The 22740-nt window shown below is 41.4% G+C and overlaps 1 protein-coding gene across 3 annotated transcripts in view; it reads left to right on the top strand.

Annotated features, from left to right (window-relative positions):
- The window catches only part of CYFIP1 (cytoplasmic FMR1 interacting protein 1), a 147489-nt gene that overhangs the window by 80526 nt on the left and 44223 nt on the right, over positions 1–22740 (top strand). For 2 of the 3 annotated variants that reach the window (XM_025437514.3, XM_049107986.1), the window contains exons 11-21: positions 324–441; positions 5092–5214; positions 6055–6180; positions 12850–13016; positions 14474–14621; positions 15843–15996; positions 16989–17145; positions 18332–18428; positions 20238–20314; positions 20431–20539; positions 21655–21774. In XM_025437514.3, the coding sequence (XP_025293299.1) occupies positions 324–441; positions 5092–5214; positions 6055–6180; positions 12850–13016; positions 14474–14621; positions 15843–15996; positions 16989–17145; positions 18332–18428; positions 20238–20314; positions 20431–20539; positions 21655–21774 (1396 nt within the window). Of the gene's footprint in view, positions 1–323; positions 442–5091; positions 5215–6054; positions 6181–12849; positions 13017–14473; positions 14622–15421; positions 15570–15842; positions 15997–16988; positions 17146–18331; positions 18429–20237; positions 20315–20430; positions 20540–21654; positions 21775–22740 lie in introns of all 3 variants that reach the window. The other variant, XM_025437515.3, reaches the window with a different exon arrangement.

Consider the following 22740-nt stretch of genomic DNA (forward strand, 5'->3'; position numbering starts at 1 on the left):
TGATGCAGTATCCTATTCCAGTAGCAACTCTCAGCTTTTTTGAAGGTAGTTGGCCGGTTAAGCAGAAATTACAACTCCTTTTCCAAGACACATATATGAGAAGGTAGGACAGTGACCCTGATTCAGGTGGATGGGGCTGGCCTGGCTATTTATTTGCAGAGAATTCATGTTCTCTCCAAGCCTCTTATCTCCTCGTCAGCATGCAGGACCAGTGGTCCATCCTGTGTGCCTACTGTACACGTGTCCCCAGCCCCCCAACATTGTGATGCCTAAGTCTTATGCAGGCCACCCCTTCCGGTAACACATTTCCCCTTTCCTGCCAGATGGATGTGCACATCATCCAGCAGCAGCCCACAGTATAACATCTGTGAACAGATGATCCAGATTCGGGAGGATCACATGCGCTTCATTTCAGAGCTTGCACGCTACAGCAATAGTGAGGTAAGTGAGCCTTCTATGCCTGCCGGTGCTGGTACCTAAGGCCAGAAACCATGGGCTAGGTGGGAGTTTATGTCCTGGGTGTCCAGAGGAGAGCCTGGAGTTGAGGGTAGGAAGAAGTACTGTTTCCTCAGCTGTGGGTCTTTTTAAATCCTTCCAACTTGGCAGCTGGGTTTTCTGTGTTTTTGTTTGGGCTGGTCACATTCTCCCTACCTGCAATGCATAGTTCCAGGCTAGCCCCTCCAGTGTATGGGATGGACAGGATGGGGAGGTCTGAGTGCAGAGGACCTGTGGGGATGTCATTTCTCACATCTGAGCAGGCAGGGAGTAAGGTCGGTGGTATGGGTGCTATGCACAGTCTTAGAGGGACCTGGGGACTTGAGTCTGCATACACAAGTCTGGTTTTTGAGATTTTGGTACCTCTGGGTTCCCAGGAGGATCATTGACATTTGGAGGGACAACTCTGTGTGTTGGCCCCACCCGATGCAGAATGATGAGCTCCCATGTCCTCTGCCCAGCAAACACGAGCCATCATGTAACCAGAATGACTGGAAGACACCCCAGATGGCTCAGAGCACATGCTGGCTCCCAGCCGACCCCTCATCAACCCCTGGTGGCCCATTCCTCAGGGACAAGGTGCTAGCTACTGCTTCCCCAGCTGCCAGCACAACCCACAGATTAGAGACAGAGGCAGGGGCTGTGCTGAGAGAATTGTAAACCAAATGTGCAAGATGCTCTCAGACAACATACAAAGGTGATTTCTACCCTTAAAATAGGTGTACTTAACAGCATGTGTGGCGCCTGTTTCCCTCTGCTGTCTACTCTAGTACCTTTATAATTAAGATGATAGTTTTATTTTATTTTAAAGATTTTATTTATATTCATGAGAGACACAGAGAGAAAGGCAGAGACAGAGGCAGAGGGAGAAGCAGGCTTCATGCAGGGAGCCCATTGTGGGATTCAATCCCAGGACTCCAGGATCATGCCTTGAGCCGAAGGCAGATGCTTAACCACTGAGCCACCCAAGTGTCCCAAGATGATAGTTTTAATAAGAAAAAAAAAGAGATCTATCTTTGCATGCCCTGCTCATTTATTTTTAAACAGGTTTATGGGGATCCCTGGGTGGCGCAGCGGTTTGGCGCCTGCCTTTGGCCCAGGGCGCGATCCTGGAGACCCAGGATCGAATCCCACATCGGGCTCCCGGTGCGTGGAGCCTGCTTCTCCCTCTGCCTATGTCTCTGCCTCTCTCTCTCTCTCTCTGTGACTATCATAAAAAAATAAAAATAAAAATAAAAATAAACAGGTTTATGGAGATTTAATCCACATATCATACCATTCACACATTTAAAATGTATAATTCGGGATCCCTGGGTGGCGCAGCGGTTTAGCGCCTGCCTTTGGCCCAGGGCGCGATCCTGGAGACCCGGGATCGAATCCCACGTCAGGCTCCCGGTGCATGGAGCCTGCTTCTCCCTCTGCCTGTGTCTCTGCCTCTCTCTGTCTCTCTCTCTGTGTGACCATCATAAATAAATAAAAATTAAAAAAAAAAAAAAAAAAAAAAAAAAAAAAATAAAATAAAATGTATAATTCAAAGGTTTTTAGTTTATTCATTGTATTGTGTAACTACCACCACAGTCCATTATTGGAATATTTTCCTTACACTAAGAGCAACTCTGTACCCATGTGCTTCTGATCTGTATATGAATCAGAGGTTCCAACCACTCTCTCCTTTGGGGTTCCCTTGTGTCTTACAGAGATAAAGGCTCTTTTTAAACATGACTATAATACCATTATTACACCTAAAAAAATCAAGAATTCCTTAATATCAAAGTCATTGTTCAATTTCCTCTGTTGACTCACAAATTGTTTTTCCAAGTTGATTTGCCTCAGGATCCAAGTAAGTTTTACACAATATAGTTGGTTGGTGTGTCTCTTTGAAGATGTCCCTTGTCCATCTTTCTCCCTGTGGTGTCATTTGGCATGACCACTGTCCCCTATTAGGTCTGGAGGCCTACAAATACCCACCATTTGCTTTGACGTGGATGGAACTGGAGGGTATTATGCTGAGTGAAATAAGTCAATCGGAGAAGGACAAAAATTATATGGTCTCATTCATTTGGGGAATATAAAAAATAGTGAAAGGGAATAAAGGGGAAAGGAGAGAAAATAAGTGGGAAATATCAGAAAGGGAGACAGAACATGAAAGACTCCTAACTCTGGGAAACGAACTAGGGGTGGTGGAAGGGGAGGTGGGCGGGGGATGGGGGTGACTGAGTGACGGGCACTGAGGTGGGCACTTGACGGGATGAGCACTGGGTGTTGTTATTCTGTATGTTGACAAATTGAACACCAATAAAAAACATATTTATTAAAAAAAAAAGAAAAGGTCTGGAGGCCTGATGAGAGACTCCACTTCCATCCTCTCAGTTCCCCTGGCCCTTCGTTGATCATGCTGCAGACTGCTCAAGTGTCTGGCTGTCTCTCTCTAGAGTGTGGACACCCGCTGTCTACTGCCAAATGTATAAATTCATTAGGGCTGCCACATGATGTCTTCTAGTCCTTTCATTCCTTTTCAACTCCTCCTCACAGCTGAGCCTTGCTTTGCAGTGTGATTCCTTCAGGGGAGACAGGTCAGAGCTGAATTCCTTTGCTATGTGTATCAGTTTTTCAAATAATTGATTCTCTAGCATCATCTAAGGTAACAAACTTTTTGGAGTACTGATTTGAAGGCAGTCTTTTTTTTTTTTTTTTAAGATTTTATTTATTTATTCATGAGAGACGCACAGAGAGAGGCAGAGACATAGTCAGAGGGAGAAGCAGGCTCCATGCAGGGAGTCTGATACGGGACTCAATCCCAGGACCCCAGGATCATGCCCTGAGCCCAAGGCAGGTGCTAAAAAGCTGAGCCACCCAGGGATCCCCTGATTTGAAGGCAGTCTACTTCAGTTTTTATCTTTTTATTTTTTCCCCTTTAATGCTGAGAATGCTGGTTCTTAATGACTACAGCATGTCTTGGTATACACTTAGTCTTAAAATAGCAATACCAGTGCTGCTAATAACAATATAATTACTAGAAACAATATAATTATATATTATAATATATAACAGTACAATATTATGATAATATAATTACTAAAAATTGTTTTAAGATTTATTTTGTAAGTTAATTTTGCCCTTAGATTTTTTTCCCTCTAGGTATAGAGATCAAATCTATACCTAGATCTGTTTTTCTTTCATTTTTTCTTTTTTAAATCATTGTTTTTGAAAGTCACTTGAAGTGGTTTGTTTTATGTTGGTCTCAGGCTATTGATAATGGTGCCTGAAGGACTCAGCTGTTTTTGGCAGCTTCCATAGGGGACCGATATTGTGGCTGGACAGTCCCTTGTGGTTTCTACTATGCTGGCAAGATACTCTCAGCAACAACCATCTGGGAACTCTGGGAAAAAGAGGCTTATTGCTCACAAGTTCTAAGAGGGCGCATGGCATCCCTCGAGCCACATGGTGAAGTGACAGGTAGAGAGGAAGTGTGGATCTGGAACTCTGCCTTTACTGGGGTCTAGTGTGGGCTTCCTAGGATTTCATGGGTTTATTCTTTATTTACAAATTTCAAACATAAGAGCAGGAATTAGGGTACTAAAGTGGGGTCTCTCAAGTGATAAGTTATCCAGAGCTTTCTAAAATGGGAGCTTCATAGATGGGGCCACCTGGCTCTTTATCTACTTGTAGACCTGGGACTGTGTGTATTCTAGATGATGTCTTTGAAATGGATGCCTCGGCAATCAAAAGCTTAATTCCAGGCACTTACACTGTAATCAAAAAAGCTTATTGTCAGGTACCTGTACTACATTGTTCCTCTGTGCAGTCATGAACCCAATTCAGTACACACTTTTAATTCATGGTTTCATTTTGCTTTTGACTTTTAGGGATTGCTTTTATCCTGTAATTTAATTTTTATGTCATAATTATATAAAATATTTATGTGGTTCCAAAGTCAGATGTACAAAAGGAGGTATGTGTCCTTCAAAGGAGCCCACCTTCTTTCCACCCTATGCCTTCCTGCCTTTTAGGTAACCATTCTTTTTTTTTTTCTCAAGACTGATTTTATTTACTTATTTATGTTTGTTTATTTATTTATTCATTAATTCATGAGAGACAGAGAGAAAGAGGCAGAGGGAGAAGCAGGCTCCATGCAGGGAGCCTGACGTGGGACTCGATCCTGGGTCTCCAGGATCAGGCTCTGGGCTGAAGGTGGCACTAAACTGCTGAGCCACCCGGGCTGCCCTAGGTAACCATTCTTAAGTATAAGTTTTCATTTTTTGATATAAGCAAATGCACATAATGCGCATGTTTTCCTTTATTAGCTAAGTAGAAGCATAACTGTGTACATAGTTCTCTTAACCCCATCCCAGAGCTCCCCTCTAGCACAGTCTGCAGTGACATTCTCTTCTTTGAGAGCTGCAGAATGTCCATTGTCAGGGCTCTGATGTTCCCAGCTGGTTGCTTAAGTAAAGGCTCGTATGCCCCCATCATTTCATAATTTTGCAAATGTACGTTTCCTGGAGATTCCTAGCAGGTTTGCTAGGTCATGGGGTGAATGCATAACTGATTTTTCTAGATATAGAGTGACCTCTTGATGTTCCTGTGGTGCTCTAGGTTGTCACAGGGTCAGGCCGCCAGGAGGCTCAGAAGACAGACGCTGAGTACCGGAAGCTCTTTGACCTGGCGCTCCAGGGCTTGCAGCTGCTGTCACAGTGGAGTGCTCACGTGATGGAAGTGGTAGGCACTCTATTTGCTTTTACAGGAAATGCAGGTCTGAAAGAGCACCTATCCCTAGTTGGTTAGAAGTGTTTTTCTTCCCAAAATTATCAAGAAATTGACTAAATGATATTTTTTTCTGCATTAACTTTGGATCAAGAACAAATTGGCTTTTTTAATCTTTGACCCTAGAAATAAAAATCTGTATCAATTTAAATGTTTCTTAGATGGCTCAAATTACATTTCTTTTAAGTTTGTTACAAATAAAGGGCCTCATCTTTTAAAACATATAGATAGAATTTGTACCATTATGATAATTTTTAATTCTTATCTTTTGAAAATGTTTTCCCTGTGGAGTTCTAGCCATTGGTTTCTTTTGTTTAGCATTACTAAAATAGTTTCTGATGCCATATGAAGATTTGAATACCTATAAGTCAGAAGATTTTCCCTTTTGTTGTTTATTTTGATCAGATTAAAATTATTTAAAAAATAAAAAAAGATTAAAATTATTAAAGTAGATGAGTATATGATTGTTTGAAAGGCTGATTTTTTTTTATTTTTATTATTATTTTTTTAATGGTGATGAAATACCTAGCCTTAGATATTCAACACAAAATATCCAGGACATTTTTGCCTATGTATTTATTAAACCTGAAGTCACATGGCCAGAATGTTTTGCAGTTTTATGGAGATGGACTCTGTGTGTGAGTGTATATGTGTGTAGTATATGTGTGAGCATGTGTGTGTGTGATTCTCAGATGCAGCTAACATTGGTTGCTGTGATGATGGTCATGTCAGTATGACCAGAATATAAGCATTTTGTATCCAGTGTGAATGTCTCCCTCTTTGTGACCACACCAGTATTCATGGAAACTTGTGCACCCAACGGACAAGTACTCCAACAAGGATTGCCCTGACAATGCTGAGGAGTATGAGCGTGCCACCCGCTACAACTATACCAGTGAGGAAAAGTTCGCCCTGGTGGAGGTGCGGTTTGCTTTCTTTTCCTCTTTTGGCTCTTGCAGGCTGTCTTCCCATTCAAAGCAAAGGCAAAAACCTGAGTAAAATTCAACGCACAGTTTTTGTATTGTTGCTTCTGTATAGGGAGCCCTTTGCACCTTTCTTAGTGGTCAGCAGAACAGTAAAATAGGATTTGGGTTCCTGGTCTCTGCATCGATGGCTCCCCTGGGTAGCTCATGAGTGTTTGGGAGGGGGGAAAATCTTCTTGGTGTGGGGACAGAAGAGGAACAAGATGCCACCCTGGTGCTCTGAGAGAGAGAGGAATCCCCCCATGTTTCCAACCATTGTCACCAAGCCCTTTGCTCTCCCATATGTTGGCTTTGGCTCCTTCATGAGCCTTTTTTATGAATAGAAGTTCTTAATTTCAGTGCCATTGAATTTCTTCTCTTTTGTAGTTGGACTGTATCTGGTTTAAGAAAATTTTGTATACACTAAGGTTATAAGATATTCTCCTCCACTGCCTTCTAGATGTTTTATTATTCTGCCTTTCACATTTAGATCTGAAGTTCACCTCAGTTCACCTTCAAGTTAGTTTTTCTTTCTTTTTTTTAGTTTATAATTTAAGTAATCTCTATACCCAACGTGGGGCTCGAACTCACAACCCCAAGATCAAGAGACATACTCTCTTCTAACTGAGCCAGCCAGATGCCCCTGAAGTTAGTTTTTAAAATACTTCTGCCTCCATTGCTCTACGTACCTTTGTTGTCAATTAAGTGACTACTCATGTATGTGTCTGTTTTTCCCACTGTTCTAACCCATTGGTCAGTTGGTCTATGCTTGTTCTTATGCCACTCTGTCTTAATGAGTATAGTTGATTCTGTGTCTGGTAAAGCAAGCTTTTCTGTCTTCAAGAATTCCTTGGTTATTCTTGCCTTTTGTATTTTCATATAAATTTTAGATTATCTTTCATATCTCACAGTGAAACCTGTTGAAGTTTCTTATGGGGATATGAATAAATCTGTAGGTCATTTTAGGGGAGAATTGATGTTTACCTGGTATATCCCTCCATTTATTTAGATTTTTTTTTTTAAGATTTTATTTACTTATTCATGAGAGATACAGAGAGAGAGAAAGAGAGAGAGGCAGAGACGCAGGAGAGGAAGAAGCAGGCTCCATGCAGGGAGCCCGATGTGCGACTCAATCCTGGGACCCAAGGATCATACCCTGGGCTGAAGACAAACACTCAACCGCTGAGCCACTCAGGTGTCCCATATTTAGATTCCTTTTAATTTCACTTTTATAATCTGTAAAACTTCTTAAATCTTAAAAGTCTTTTTTTTTTTTTTTTTTTTAAGATTTTATTTATTCATGAGAGATGCAGAGGAAGAAGCAGGCTCTCCACAGGGAGCCGGATGTGGGACTTTATCCCAGGACCCCGGGATCATGCCCTGAGCCAAAGGCAGATGCTCAGCCACTGAGCCACCCGGGCATCCCTAAATCTTAAAACTCTTAAAACATTTCACCATATGATGTGTTTGCTGTAGGTTTCTTATAGCCGACCTTCATCAGATTAAGGAACTTGCCTTCTATTGCTTGTTTGCTAAGAGATTTTATTCTGAGTTTATATTCTGTTAAACACTTTGCATCCACTGAAGTACTTCTGTGACTTTTCTCTTTTATTCCTTAATGTAGTGAATTTACATTGATTGTAGGGCATCTGTCTTCCCTGCTCCACTTTTTTTCTTTTTTTGAAACAGGTTTGATGTTAAGGTAGCCTTGCATTCCTTGTATAAACTTGGCTCAGTCATGACAGATTATCCTCCTTGTATATTATCGGATATAGTTTGCTAGTATTTTTGCTTAGGATTTTTATATCAAACTTGATGAATGAGAGTGTCTTTTACTATTCCTTTTTTTTAAAAGATTTTATTTATTTATTCATGAGAGACACAGAGAGAGAGAGAGGCAGAGACACAGGCAGAGGGAGAAGCAGGCCCCATGCAGGGAACCCGACATGGGACTTGATCCCGGGTCTCCCAGGATCATGCCCTGGGCCAAAGGCAGGCACCAAACTGCTGAGTCACCCGGGCTGCCCATACTATCACTTTTTTAAAAAAAGATTTTATTTATTTATTCATGAGAGACAGAGAGAAGCAGAGGTGGAGGGAGATGTGGGTCTCAATCTTAGGACCTCAGGATCATGACCTGGGCCAAAGGCAGATGCTTAAGCAACTGAGCCGCCCAAGTGCCCCTATCACTTTTTAAAATAAATCTTTTATTTTAAAATATTTTTAGATTTACAGAAAAATTGCAGATGATAGAGTTTCCATATATTCCATATCCATTTTTCTTTATCGTTGACATTTCATATTAGTATTATTATAATTAATAAACCAATATTGATAATTATTCCTTTTTTTAAGATTTTATTTATTTGAGAGATAGCGAGAGGGAGCATGAGTGGGGAGGAGAGGGAGAAGCTGGTTCCCCATGAGCAGGGAGCCTGATGCAGGGCTCTATTCCAGGTCCTTGGAGTCACGACCTCAGCCAAAGGTAGACATTTAACAACTGAGCCACCCAGGTGACCTTGGTACATTGTTGTTAACTAAAGTCTAGACTTTATTCAGGTTTCTTCAATCTTTCCATAATGTTTTAGTTCTGATCTGAGATCCCACATTACATTAAGTCATCATACCTCCTTAGGCTCCCCTGGGTTGTGAGTTTTTTATACTTCCCTTGTTTTGGAAGACCTTAACAGTTTTCAGGAGCACTGGTCAAGTATTTTGTAGAATGTTTCTCAGTTGGTATTTATTAACTTTTTTTTTCATAATCAGACTGGCATTATAGGTTTGTGGAAGGAGGACCACAGAGGTGAAGCATCATTTCCATCACATCACATTGAGGGTACATACTGTCAACAAATTTATCATTGTTCGTATTGACCTTGATCACCTGGCCAAGGAAATATTGTCAGGTTTCTCTATTAGGAAGTTAACCTCCACCTTCCCCTCACTCCTGCTTCCCCCTTTTTATAGTGTACTTTAGAGAAGGAAGTCACCGCACACAGCCCACACCTGTGTAGTGAATAACATTACTTTTTTATGACCTTCCATTCTAGTTTCCTGAGTGCTGGCTTCATAAAATAGCTCATAGAGGACTCCCTTCTTTTTGTATTGTCTAGAGTGGGTTGAGTAAGGTTCATGTTACTTCTTCCTTTAATGTTTGTTAGCATTTACTGGTGAAGCTTTCCCTTTATGGGATGGTTTTTGAAACATTCAATTTCTTTACCATGTGCATTTTCTAGTTCTTTTTATTATTATTATTATTTATTCGTGAGATACACAGAGAAAGAGGCAGAGAAACAGGCTTCCCGCAAGGAGCCCAATATGGAACTCGATCCTGATCCCAGGATCACGCCCTGAGCTGAAGGCCCAACCACCGAGCCACCCAGGCATCCCAGCATTTTCTATTACTTTTTTATCAGTTTTATTAAGTTGTATTTTCAGGGATGATACATTGTATTTTCAGGGAATTTTCAAAGAATCTTAAAATTTTCTGATATTTGTCATAAAGCTTTCCATAATAAGTTCTCATCTTATTTTGGTAACAGCTTTTTTTCTACACAGTATACAATTCATTTGTTTGAAGTATAAAAATTCAGTGCTTTTTAAAAATATATTCACAGAATTATCCAATCACAGTACAATGTAGAGCATTTTTTTTATGTCAAAAAGAAACTTCACACCTATTAGCAATCACCACCAATTATTCCCTCCCTTCAGCTCTAGGGAACCACCAATCTGCTTTGTGACTCTGTAGATTTGCTTATTCTGAACACCTCATAGACATGAAATCATCCAGTATGTGGCAAATTGTGATTGGCTTCTTTCACTGAACATAATGTTTTCAGGGTTCACACATGTATCAGTATTTCATTCTTTCCATTGCTGAATTCCATCCCATCATATGAATGTATCACATTCTATTTATTTTTTAGCTGATTTTTTAATTTGCTTGTTTCTAATTTTCCACTATTATGAATAATGCTATTCACTTTTGTGTACTGTCTTGTATGGATGCATGTTTTCATTGCTTTTGATGATACACCTAGGAGAATTCCTGGGTCATATGATTACTCTGTTTAACATTTTGAGAAACTACTACATGGGTTTTCTGAAGTGGCAGCACTGTTTTATATTTTTATCAACAGTGTATGTGGGTTCCACTTTCTCTGAATCCTTGCCAACACTTGTTATTATCTGTCGTCTTGGTTCTAGCCATCCCACTGTGTGTGAAATGTATCTCATTATGATTTTGATTTCCATTTTCCTGACAATTAATGATGCTGAGCATATTTTCATTTGCTTATTGGCAATTTATATATCTTCTTTGGAGAAACATCTATTCAGATCTTTTGCCCATTTTTAATTGGATTGTTTATCTTCTTACTAAGTTCTTTATATATTCTAGATAAGAGTTCCTTATCAGACATATAATTTGCATCCTTCCATTCTGTAGTTGTCTTTTTACTTTCTTAATGGGGTCTTTTGAAGCATGAAGTCTTTTTAACTTTTATAAAGTTCAGTTTACCTATTTCTTTTCTTTTTCTGCTTGTGTTTTCGATATTGGTTCTGAGAAACCATTTCCCAATACAAGTCCTGAAGATTTACGTTTTCTTCTAAGAATTTTATAGTTTTGCCTCTTTAAATGTGTGATGCATTCTGAGTTAATTCTTTAGATGGTGTGAGGTAGAGGCTGTGTTAGAAGTTTCCAAAACTGCCCTCAGGCTTGATTTGCTGGAATGACTCATAGTAGCTGTTCTATTCAAGATTATAATTTATTACGATGAAAGGACACATATTTGTTAGCAATAAGACATGTGGGTGAAGTCCGGAAGAAACCAGGTCAAACCTCTGGGTATCTCCTGCAAGTGCAGCTATGCAGGATATGCCTAATTTCCCTGTCAGAGATGAGTGAGGACATGTAGAAAGTGTTGCCAACTAGAGAAGCTTACCCAAGATCTTAGTGTCCAGGTTTTTTATTGGTGGTCAGTAATGTAGGCACGCAGCACACCTGCATGATTGACTTCAGCTACTCAGTTCCTAGGAGTTGGCCAAGGGCCAGTCCTGAAAACAGGCCTTTCTTGAGAATATGCAGGGTTTGATCATCTCAGGGCTCAGAGTTAACCCTTTCCTACACAGGAGACCAACTTCATTATTTTGCATATGGATACTGTTTGTTGAAAAGATAATATTTACCTATTGATTTGTTTTCACACCCTGTTGAAAATCAGTTAACTGTAAATGTGAGGATTTATTTCTGAGCTCATATTTCCATTCCATTGATCTGTATGTTTATTCTACGCTGATACAGTCACATAATCTCTTAATATCTGTAACCTGTGTGATAATGCCTCCCTTTTCATTCTTGATTGCTCATAGTTCAGGCCTTGTCTGTGTTTCTTTTGATTAGTCTTGCTTGAAAATTGTCAATTCTATTATTCATTTACTTATTTTTTTTAAACAGCTTTATCTTTGTTGATCATCTTCTATGAGGTGCTTGTTTTCTGTCTTGTTAATTTTTACTTTTCAGTATTTATTTCCCTCTAGTTTGTGAGGAGGTATATTTTCCTATTCTTTTTACAGATTTGTGATGATGAATATCAGATTATTATTGTCAGAGTTTTTGTTTCCTAATGTATGCCTCTGAAGCTCAAAATTTACTTTTTAGCATACCTTTTCCTACATCCTGTAAATTTGAATATATAGTATTTTCATTTTCATTCATGTTGATTTGAATTTGAATTCAGTTCAATTTGAATTTGAATTGGGGCATGCTTTTGTTTTCAAATTTCCTTTTTTTTTTTTCCTCATTAGAAAGGCAACACAAGGGGCAGCCCTGGTGGCTCAGTGGTTTGGCACTGCCTTAGGTCCAAGGTGTGATCCTGGAGACCCAGGATCAAGTCCCATGTCGGGCTCCCTGCATGGAGCCTGCTTTCTGCCTCTGCCTGTGTTCTCTCTCTCTCTGTGTGTCTCTCATGAATAAATAAGTAAAAATCTAAAAAAAAAAAAAAAAAGGCAACACAGAACCATCAAACAAATCCCTAAAGCAAACAAATAGAACATAGGAGCATGCATTGAGGACATTGTAGTGTCTGTGATGCTGTCACAAAGATGAACTTTAAGCATTTTAGTGTATTTTCTTCCAGGCTTTTTTATGCATATGAATTCAGCATACTATTACTGTTTAATGGATGGGATTTGGGCTACAAACTCTTATAACTTTTTTTTTTCTTTCCCAGCTAATAACATATTTGCTTTCATGAATCTTTTTTATTCTTTTTCCTTTAAAATCCTTCATAGGCAGGGTATGCCCTTATGCATTTGGGAGTGTTCTGAGTGAGTTACCAAATGCCCGTTAGCTCCATGCCAAGCTGAGCAGATCTGCCCCTGCCCTTGAAGGCTCTTATGGTCTAATGGAGTTGGACCCAGGCACAGGAACAGCCACTGACAGAGCTAAGCTCACTGCTCTTGGGAAGAGCTACAGGGCAGCAGCTTCAGAGCAGAAACATAGGAGGCCGGGGAGAGGTGCTGTGCACTAGAGGGAGGCTGCTTCCAGGTGCAACTTGGCATCACCCAAGAAGGCTACATCTCCTCTCACCCTCCACCACACTGAAAGCCGTGTGTCCCCTTGCAGGTGATCGCCATGATCAAAGGCCTGCAGGTGCTAATGGGCAGGATGGAGAGTGTGTTCAACCATGCCATCAGGCATACCGTCTATGCTGCACTGCAGGACTTTTCCCAGGTTACCCTCCGGGAACCACTCAGGCAGGCCATCAAGAAGAAGAAGAACGTCATCCAAAGGTCAGCCTCAGTATAATACCTCCCTGTGAGCTCAGAGTCCAAAATTGTAGAATCAGCTTAGGTTTAAAAAACGGTATAGTTATATTTTCATAAATATGCTCAGCACATTTGTCTTCAACCTCCAGACATTCACTTCTGGTGAATTTCCTCTAAATGTAATGCAATAGGGGATCCCTGGGTGGCGCAGCGGTTTAGCGCCTGCCTTTGGCCCAGGGCACGATCCTGGGGACCCGGGATCGAGTCCCACGTCGGGCTCCTGGTGCATGGAGCCTGCTTCTCCCTCTGCCTGTGTCTCTGCCTCTCTCTCTCTCTCTCTCTCTCTCTCTCTCTGTGATGACTATCATAAATTAAAAAAATAAAAATTAAAAATTAAAAAATTAAAAAATTAAAAAAAATAAATGTAATGCAATGGATCCAGTTATTCACCTGAGCAATGCGTAATAAATCAACCACAGACTGTCTGAACAATGGAGATGCGGGAACAAGGGTGTGTTTATCTCTGGCAGGAGAGTGTCTCAAAATCTGATGATTCTAATCGCCAGGCTTGTGGGAACAGGAAGCCCAGCATCACGTTTCTCAAAGTGTATCATACTCAGTATTTTTGTTTCTGACCCTTTTGGCCTGACCAGGTGTGTTGGTCAGAAACTAACACACTTCTTTCAGAGATCCTGCAGTGATCTTGAGCTAGTTTTCTCTTAATTTTAGCCTTTTAAAGTTGTCTTTCAGAAACATCTGTGTGAAATGAAGCTTACCGGGGCTTTCGTGTATTGATTTCATTTTTTTGCTTTCTAATTGATATGTTTGAAGTCTGGCTTGGTATGAGTTTTAGCATTAATAAAATTGATACTGTAAATCTTTCCATTTTGCTTATGCTTGCCGTCATGGGAGGCTCACCACATGGGAAATGTGAAGTATAATCTAAGAATAACTCAGGTTTTAGCCAGAACTTTCCCATGAACTGATAGGATGGGCACATGGGTATGTCTGCCCAGTGTGACACCTATGGAGGGGTCTCTGTATGGTGGAGCCTGTTGGAGATGAAAACATGTTCCAAATGTGTCTGAGACAAAGGCCCGGTCCCCGCACTTGGGTTGGTGACATGTTCCTGTTAGAAGTCAAGGAATCAGCCAGTGGAGGTTGAGTTTCCACTCAATATATATGGTCTGTAAATATATATGGTCTGTCCCCAGCTGCCCTTTGCATGACTCAATATTCAGGAAATATAGCATCACTTCCAGGTTAATCGATGCAAACTGCAGCTAAATCAGACCTGGGGCTATAGTAATGTCCCCCAGAGAATGTTCTATTCAAAATTTCCATTACCATGCCCCTCCACTGCCCTCAAAGGAAATCACGTGTGAGAATCAACTGTCCTAAGAGCGAAGTACCAGCAGAGGCAGTATTGTGATTGTAAAAGTCTGGAGGTGCCTCACTCATGACTTGAAGGGGCTGTTTAGTGTCCTGCAGGCCATCAGAAAGACCGTGTGTGACTGGGAGACAGGGCATGAGCCCTTCAATGACCCAGCCCTGCGGGGTGAGAAGGATCCCAAGAGTGGATTTGATATCAAAGTGCCGCGGCGCGCCGTGGGACCTTCCAGCACACAGGTTCTCATCCTCCCTGCTCCCCTGCTCCCCCTGTTCCCCTGAGTGGGCTAACCCTGAACTGAGGCTTGGTAAGCAATGCTAAGAGTAAAATGCCACAAGTCTTGCCTGTGCCTTTTCTGCTCCTCTGTTCCCTGCCCAAGTGAATCTGGAGCATTAGCCAAGACATCCTTGTGATTCTCGGGTTTGATCGTTTGCATGCAGAACTTAATTTAACTGCATCAACTCCCATTGGAAAAATGTGGGTGAAAGTCTCTGTGTCCATTTTACACTGTGTTTCCTGATGGGTGTTTAAATGTACGGTTATACTTTTTATATTGGGCCTAAAATGATAGTTTCTGAAGATAAAACTTGTAGGAATGTAACAATGTAGCTTCTTTGTGTCCCTGGTCTTAAGCCACCACTGCTGTTCTCTCTCCCAGCATGCTCCGAGTTCCCTGTTGCCCAAAAGGAGCTTTCTTCTGACCCTCATATCTGATTTAATATGTCCTTCTGCTTTTCTCTTCCTGTTTTGGGACTTAGTATTTCTAACTCATTGTTCTTCTGTTGGGGGCTTTTATAATCTTTTCTGCCAGTTTTTCGGAGAACTGCCAGCAAAGCATGTTGGTGGCTCTGTATGAAACCTCTCAAATGTCTAGGAGGAAGGCATTTGGCCCACTTAAGGACAACACTTGTCCTGGGTCTGTCCAGTGTGCATGCACCCACCCACCCTCTGTTCCCATGTGTGCCTCCCCACCCCATGATGTGTGTGTCCTGTGACTAACGGCTCTCTCCCAACTCTCCCCCCATCTGTCCGTGTCTAGCTGTACCTGGTGCGCACCATGGCGGAGTCCTTGAGCTCTGCCGAGCTGCTGAGGCAGCTCAAGTCTTTGGGCATGGAAAGACTCTTGCATGTGGTAAACGCGTTTCTGAGGCAGTCCTACACCTATCCGCCTCTTTTAACCTTTGGTGGTAAGACATCATTTGTTTTTCTTGTTGATGTTTATGGCACGGAGATGAATTGCTCTGCTACAAATTCCTTCTCTCAAGCAGCACCAACTTGGCTACTTAGATGGGTGCCTAAGACCACTTGGAGGAGCTGGCATAGTGGTAGGCTTACTGCTCCAGCCTGGCTCTGGTCAGGGCATAGCACAGTAGTCTTCCTCTTGTGGTTTACATAAGTTTGGTGTAACTAATGTGCCATGTATATTTTCTCCCCCACAAATGTTTCCTTGGATAATGCAGCTTTACATGGTGAGAACCATGCTAGAGTCCCTCATTGCAGACAAAAGTGGTTCCAAGAAAACCTTGAGAAGTAGCCTTGAGGGGCCCACCATATTGGACATAGAAAAATTTCATCGAGAGTCATTCTTCTACACTCACTTGATAAATTTCAGTGGTAAGAGATACTGCTGACCAGCGTTTGGCCAAGCATGTTCTAACACTGCTAACACCATCTAGAATGCTTCTGCTGACCATCCCCTGCTCTGGTCCCCTCACATACCCAGATGGTGACCTGTGTTGTGACCTATGTGATATTCCCTCACCTTTAACTGCACATCCGGCCGGGGCCCCTCCCTGTGGTGTGGCCCTTCAAAAGATGAGGGCCTTGGGCCTGTGGCTGCTCTGTGACTTGAATGCAAAGTCTTTGTAACCCATATGAGGTCAGAAATACAGACAAATGTAATCTGTCACCTGGCTCAAGAGCAAGATAGTGATAAGTATCAGAAACAGCCCCCATGAACAGTGGCATGTGGAAGGTGGCAGTGACCTTGACCAGGGCACTGGTGGACACCCTAGGTTCTTGTGGAGTGCTGCAGCAGCTTGCTTAGGGCAGGAAGCCTCTATTTCGGCTGCAAGTGCTACAGGTTTGGAGTAAATAAATAGCAAGGCCTTTGCTTTTCATTTGTCAAATGATACAGTTTTTTAAAATTTGTTTCTGTTTTGCATTAGATAGACTTGTCCTGAATAGCATGTAATGCTGTATCTTTATCCTAAGTAAAAAAAAGATAACATGGTTTTTATTTCTCCTTTTAAAAAGACATATTTTTCCCTTTCAGTCCCTCAGAGAGGCTCACAGGATTGACAGGGTCCCATTTATGGGTGGTGGTGTCCGTCCCAGGCCAGCAGGGACCAGATGCTGACTTTGCTCTTTTCATAAGTGAGAATGTGCACGGTCTAGGGTGGCTTTGCTTGCAGCCACATCATGGTTGTCTTATCTTTAGTGTGAGGTGCCACGTGACCCCTCCCTGTTCACGTCCACTCCCGCATGGCTCACGGCTGAGATTAAAGGAGCCAGCACCTCCCACATGCCCCACCCTGTCCTCGATCATCCTGCTCAGTCTTTTCTGCCTGCAGAAAGTTAACGTGATGTCATTTGAATCCTCCCAGAAACACTCCAGCAGTGCTGTGACCTTTCACAGCTGTGGTTCCGAGAGTTCTTCCTGGAACTGACAATGGGCAGGAGGATCCAGTTCCCTATCGAGATGTCCATGCCGTGGATCCTCACAGACCACATCCTGGAGACCAAGGAGGCATCAATGATGGAGTGAGTGCCCTGCAGGCTCGTCTTAGCTCTTCGTGGTGACCAGGGTCCTTGATGGTATTTGGGAGATGGAGGAGGGAGCTGGGTTGTTTGCAGCATTTCATCTGAAGTTGTTATATTTGGGATAAGACTTGAGGGATTAATACGAGTAACAGATTTCTTGGCTTTAGACTAAAATCAGGAACTCAGGCAGCAGAAGTCCTTAAGCCCCACGTGTCAGGTGCTAGTGAGGCCCTGGGGACTCAGGTAGGGGTCAGCAAGAGGAGATGTGGTTTGGCATCTCTTGTGGCATAGCCTCTGAGCCAGATGAATTTGGGAGAGGAAGCTTTCTTTTCAGGTCAGTGCTCAAGGCCAGGACAGGGTGTGATAGACTTTAAAAATATGAGGTCCACATAAAAATATGAGGTCCATAACTTACCATATGAGGTAAGTTAATAGAAAAGGAGATGTTTTGTGAACAGATTGGAAACTGACCCAGCAGGCTCTTTGGCACACACAGCCTGTGCACGTCAGTTCTTGAGTGGCAGTCAGAAGGATGACCTTCCACTTTCTCTGGAGTAGCCGTAACATCTGCTCTGCAGCATTGGGGAAAGTGTGAGGAGCCTGGAGGACTAACACAGAGGCTTTGGCATGCATCTGTGTTGTGTTTTTGGAGTTGAGCTTGACCTCACTGCTCACACAGCCTTCCTGCTGTGAGCTGGGAGGGACCTTGTACTCTCAGAGGGACCTTACTACTGGAGACCAGTTATGGCCTTTTGTCCAGTTATGGGGCCAGGAGAAAAGGGCTGTTGGTTATGCTGGACATGGTTGTAGTCAGCTGTGGGATTCAGGACCTCTATATGTTCTTCTTATCAGAAAGTTCATTCTTAGAAATAAGAAAATAACTTCTTTTTGTGGTTATAAAAAACACTACATTCTGTGGTGAAAAACTTTGAAACATAAATAAGTGAGAAGATTCCCTGATAGACCCTCTAGGGGCCCTGGGCATGGCCAAGTAAATGTATCCCATCTGTGGGACCATAGGGCTTGGTCCATTAGGGACTTTGGCAGGAACCCCATTTGGTGTTTGAAAAGATTGTTTTTCCTCATGTGAGAGGTCAACAATGAATATTAAGTTTCACTGAGTGTGGGAAGTGAGAGTCAAGAAGGCCCATGTGGAAGGGTAGGCTGACCACTGCCCCCTCTGCAGGTACGTCCTCTACTCCCTGGACCTGTACAATGACAGCGCCCACTATGCCCTCACCAGGTTCAACAAGCAGTTTCTCTACGACGAAATTGAGGCAGAGGTGAGGGCCTAGCACCTTTAATAAATTTTAATTTCCATATTCTCTGAGTATAAGAGGAAGCAGATTTTCTCTATAATACAAGGAGGTTTAAACAATAGAATGAACTTTTGAAATATTTTGGAACGAACCCTTCTATTTGTACTTTCTTCTCTGTATCTGTACATGTGACCATTGGGGTCTCTGCATGTCATAAACACCTGTTTCCTCACCTGTCTTCTGTTACGAACTTAGTTTAAATCAACTCCTATTTATTTCTTTCATTTTAGCTTTTTATTTTTGCATATTGTAAGTAATGCTTTGATGAACTTCCTTGCAGCTAATATTTGAGCTGTGTTTGATTTCTTTTTTTTAAGATTTTATTTATTTATTTGAGAGAGAGAGGTAGCAGGAGAGAGCACGAGCAGAGGGTGAGGAGAGGGAGAAGCAGGCTCCCCACTGAGCACAGATTTCCCCACTCAGGGCTCTGTCCCTGGACTCTGAGATCATGAGCTAAGCCAAAGGCATATGCTTAACCAACTGAGCCACCTAGGGGCCCCACATTTGATTACTTTTTTGAGGACAAATTCCAGCAAGTAGAATTAAATCTGTGTACATGCAGCTAAGGAGATAAATCTTATTTTCTAGCTTAAGATTTAAGAGCATTTAACCTCAACAAATTGCATTGTGCATCTAGATTTCCTTCTCTGCCTCCTCACAAAACCACTAGAACATGCTTCTTCAGGGAGATTCATAGACTCCTGGGCCATGTAAGGTAGGCATATGGCAGAAACCTGCAGGTCCTGGGGTGACTCCCTTTTGAGCACATGATGTCTTTATCAGTTTTGGGTGGGGAAGCCAACGCCATTTGCAAGGGAAGATACAGTTTTGGGAATGGAGTCACAGGGTATAATCCATCCTATGTCTCCTCCCTGACCTCAGTGCCTAGAGCAGCTGGCCATGTTCCAGGGGAGGCCACACGCAGCTCCTGGGATACACAGCCTGGTGGCAGGAGCAGAACCCAAATGCAATAACTACTGGGAACACACGATGAAGAGACTTTTTCATATTCCTTTGTCATTAAGAGATAGGGAGCATTTTTCTCCATTGGTAAGAGAGGTTCTGATATAATTTTCAGTGGCTGTGTAGTGCTCACTTCTGGACATACCATAATGCATTTAATCTGTTTTTGGACAATGAGGTCATTTCTTATTTCTCTTTTCTAATAAGAGCCTTTGTTAGTTGCCTTAACAAAAGATTTTCTTTTAATTTTATATTCCCAGAACTTATTTATTTTATAACTGGAAGTTTGTACCTTTTGATCACTTTCACCCATTCTATCTATCCCTACCCTCTGCCTCTGGAAACCACTAGTCTGTTCTTTATGCATTCTTTTTTTTTTTTTAAGATTCCACATACTAAATGAAATTGTACAGTATTTGTCTTTCTCTGTCTGACTTATTTGGTAGCGTAATGCCCTCAGGGTCCATCCATGTAGTTGCAAATGGCAGGATTTCCTTTTTATGGCTGAATAAACTCCATAATATATATATATATGTATATATATATACACACACACACACATACACCACAATTTCTGTATGTGTTCATCTTTTCCTCCATCAGTGGACACTGAGGTCGTTTCCATGTCTTGGCTGTTGCAGACAATGCTACAATAAATATGAAGGTGCAGATATCTTTTTGAGTTAGTGTTTTCAGTTTTTTTGGTTAAAATACCTAGAAATGGAACTTGCTGAATCAAAAGATTTTTTTTAATTGTCTTATTTGATCGTTAGGAAATAAAATTCTAACATGTCCTTTCTTTTTCTTCAGGTGAATCTATGCTTTGACCAATTTGTTTATAAGCTAGCAGACCAGATATTTGCATATTATAAGGTTATGGCAGGAAGGTGAGTTTGTGGTTTATGGACCACATGATTTGGACATGAAATCTTGGGTAATTGGATCTGACATTTCCATTAAAATTCACAGCCTATGAGAAATGTCTTCTCTTCCTCCATACTAGTTTGCTTCTTGATAAACGTTTACGATCAGAATGCAAGAATCAGGGGGCAACGATCCATCTCCCACCGTCTAACCGCTATGAGACACTACTTAAGCAGCGGCATGTGCAGGTAAGTCAGACCTCTCTGGGGCATGCTGAGACATGGAGCTGGCATTGGAATGGTGAGGTTTTCTTAGAGCTTATTGAGTTTGAATAGATGTCGCACAACTTCCTTATGTTGAGAATTTTTTTTTTTATATATGAGAGGGAGAAAGTACAAGTGGGGGACAGAGGGAGAGGAGGAAGCAGATTCCCCACTGAACAGGGAGCCTGACTCAGGGCTCGATCCCAGGAACCCGAGATCACGATCTGAGCTTAAGTCAGACACTTCACCAACCGAGCCACCCAGGTGCTCCAAGTGTTGAGATATTAAAGACATAAAAGAATACTTGCAACGTTCTGCACCCTGCCCTACCCTGCTCTGGCTGCAGGGGAAGGCATGGCCCCAGAGGGTTGAGTCCTCTCCACATACCCAAAAGTCAGGGCTTTTTTAAGAATGAAGGTGAGAAACATTTGTCAGCTGAGTGGTAGAGAGGAGCTTTTTCTTGGCCAGCACAAAGAATAAAAATACAGTGCTTATTTTTTATTTCCTTACAAATAATACATATCATAAATTAGAAAAATATGGGAAAATATAGGGAAAATTCCACTTAATTTTACAGATAATGACCAGTCACATTTTGGACATTTCCCACCAGGATCTTGTTCATATTTTTATGTTACTGAGATGATATTGAGGCACACTTACATTATTAGGACTCTGAGATAGGGAATAACTTTCTCTTCCTCATTCCTGTAACACTGTGTAGGTCAGGCATGCACAAGGTCTCTGGTGGCAGGTGGTCATGCATACCATTTTGAGGGTTTCCTCACTAACAGACCCAGATTCTCCTGGCTGTTTGGTGAAATTTGGGGTTTCTGTTCATGACATAAGTGTAAATTCAATGCAAAGGATGCTACAAAAGCTCTTTATGGTTTTGACCTAGAGAAATTTCAGCTCTAGGAAAGTAGGGTATTTGATCATGACACCTATGTATATCATTTGATTTAAAATATTTACATTTTGTATATTATTTATTTGTCTTCTCTTTTGAAATTGGATTCTGGGAAAATATATATGTTTTGTTGTTGTTGTTCCTTGTTTGTATTTTATTGTTCATTCTTTTTGCTTTCTCCATCTTCCAGCTCCTGGGCAGATCCATAGACCTTAATCGCCTGATTACTCAGCGTGTCTCAGCAGCCATGTATAAGTCTCTGGAACTGGCTATTGGACGATTTGAAAGTGAAGATCTGACATCAATAGTTGTAAGTATTCTCCCTTTTGTCAGCCTTACCAGATTTGTGGGAAACTGGTCAAAAGGGTTGGAGCTAATTTTAGTTTTGACCTTACTGATAAACTGAACCATAGGAATTCATAGGAATCAAAAGGTACTCACTGATCGAGCATGGCTTATCCTGAGTATGGTTTTTTAGTGTCTGCTCTTAATAGTCACAATTCTAAATTGGCTTGAAAGAACAAGTAATTCTAATCTTGAATAAGTTACACCTAACTATGGGAAAAGAATAAAAAAAGAAAAATTTTAAAAATCAAAAAGAAATGAACACAAAAAGGATTTGAAAGAAAATGATACAGAAGATAGTAAAGATCTAACATACATATAGGGGGCATACATACATTGAGAAAAACCAAAGCAATAGAATGGAACAAATATTAAAAGTTGTATTTCAAAAAAAAAGTTGATAAAACTTAAGACATGCTATTATCAACAATAGCCTAACTATGGAGAGAGCCCAAATGTCCATCGGCTGATGAAATGATAATGGAGATAAATATATATATATAAATATATGTATATTTATATATATATATTTATATGTGTGTGTGTGTGCACAAACACAATGGAATATTAGTCATCAGAAAAATGAAATATTGCCATTTGCGATGATGTGGATGGACTTAGAGTGTATTATGCTAAGTGAAATAAGACAGAGAAAGACAGATTATCAGAGAAAGACAAATACCATACTGATCTCACTCATGTGGAATTTAAGGCAGAAAACAGATGAACCTATGGGAAGGGGGAAAGAAAAAGAAAAAAAGGAGAGAAGGAAACAAACCATGAAAGACAATGCTAGAGAACAAACAGGATTGATGAAGGGAGGTAAGGATGGGAGGTGGGCTAGATGGGTCATAGGTGTTCAACAGGGCACTTGTGATGAGCACTGGGTGTTGTATGTAAGTGATGAATCACTGAATTCTACTCCAGAAAC

The sequence above is a fragment of the Canis lupus genome, chromosome 3, assembly GCF_003254725.2.
Source record: "Canis lupus dingo isolate Sandy chromosome 3, ASM325472v2, whole genome shotgun sequence".
Classification (NCBI taxonomy): domain Eukaryota; kingdom Metazoa; phylum Chordata; class Mammalia; order Carnivora; family Canidae; genus Canis; species Canis lupus.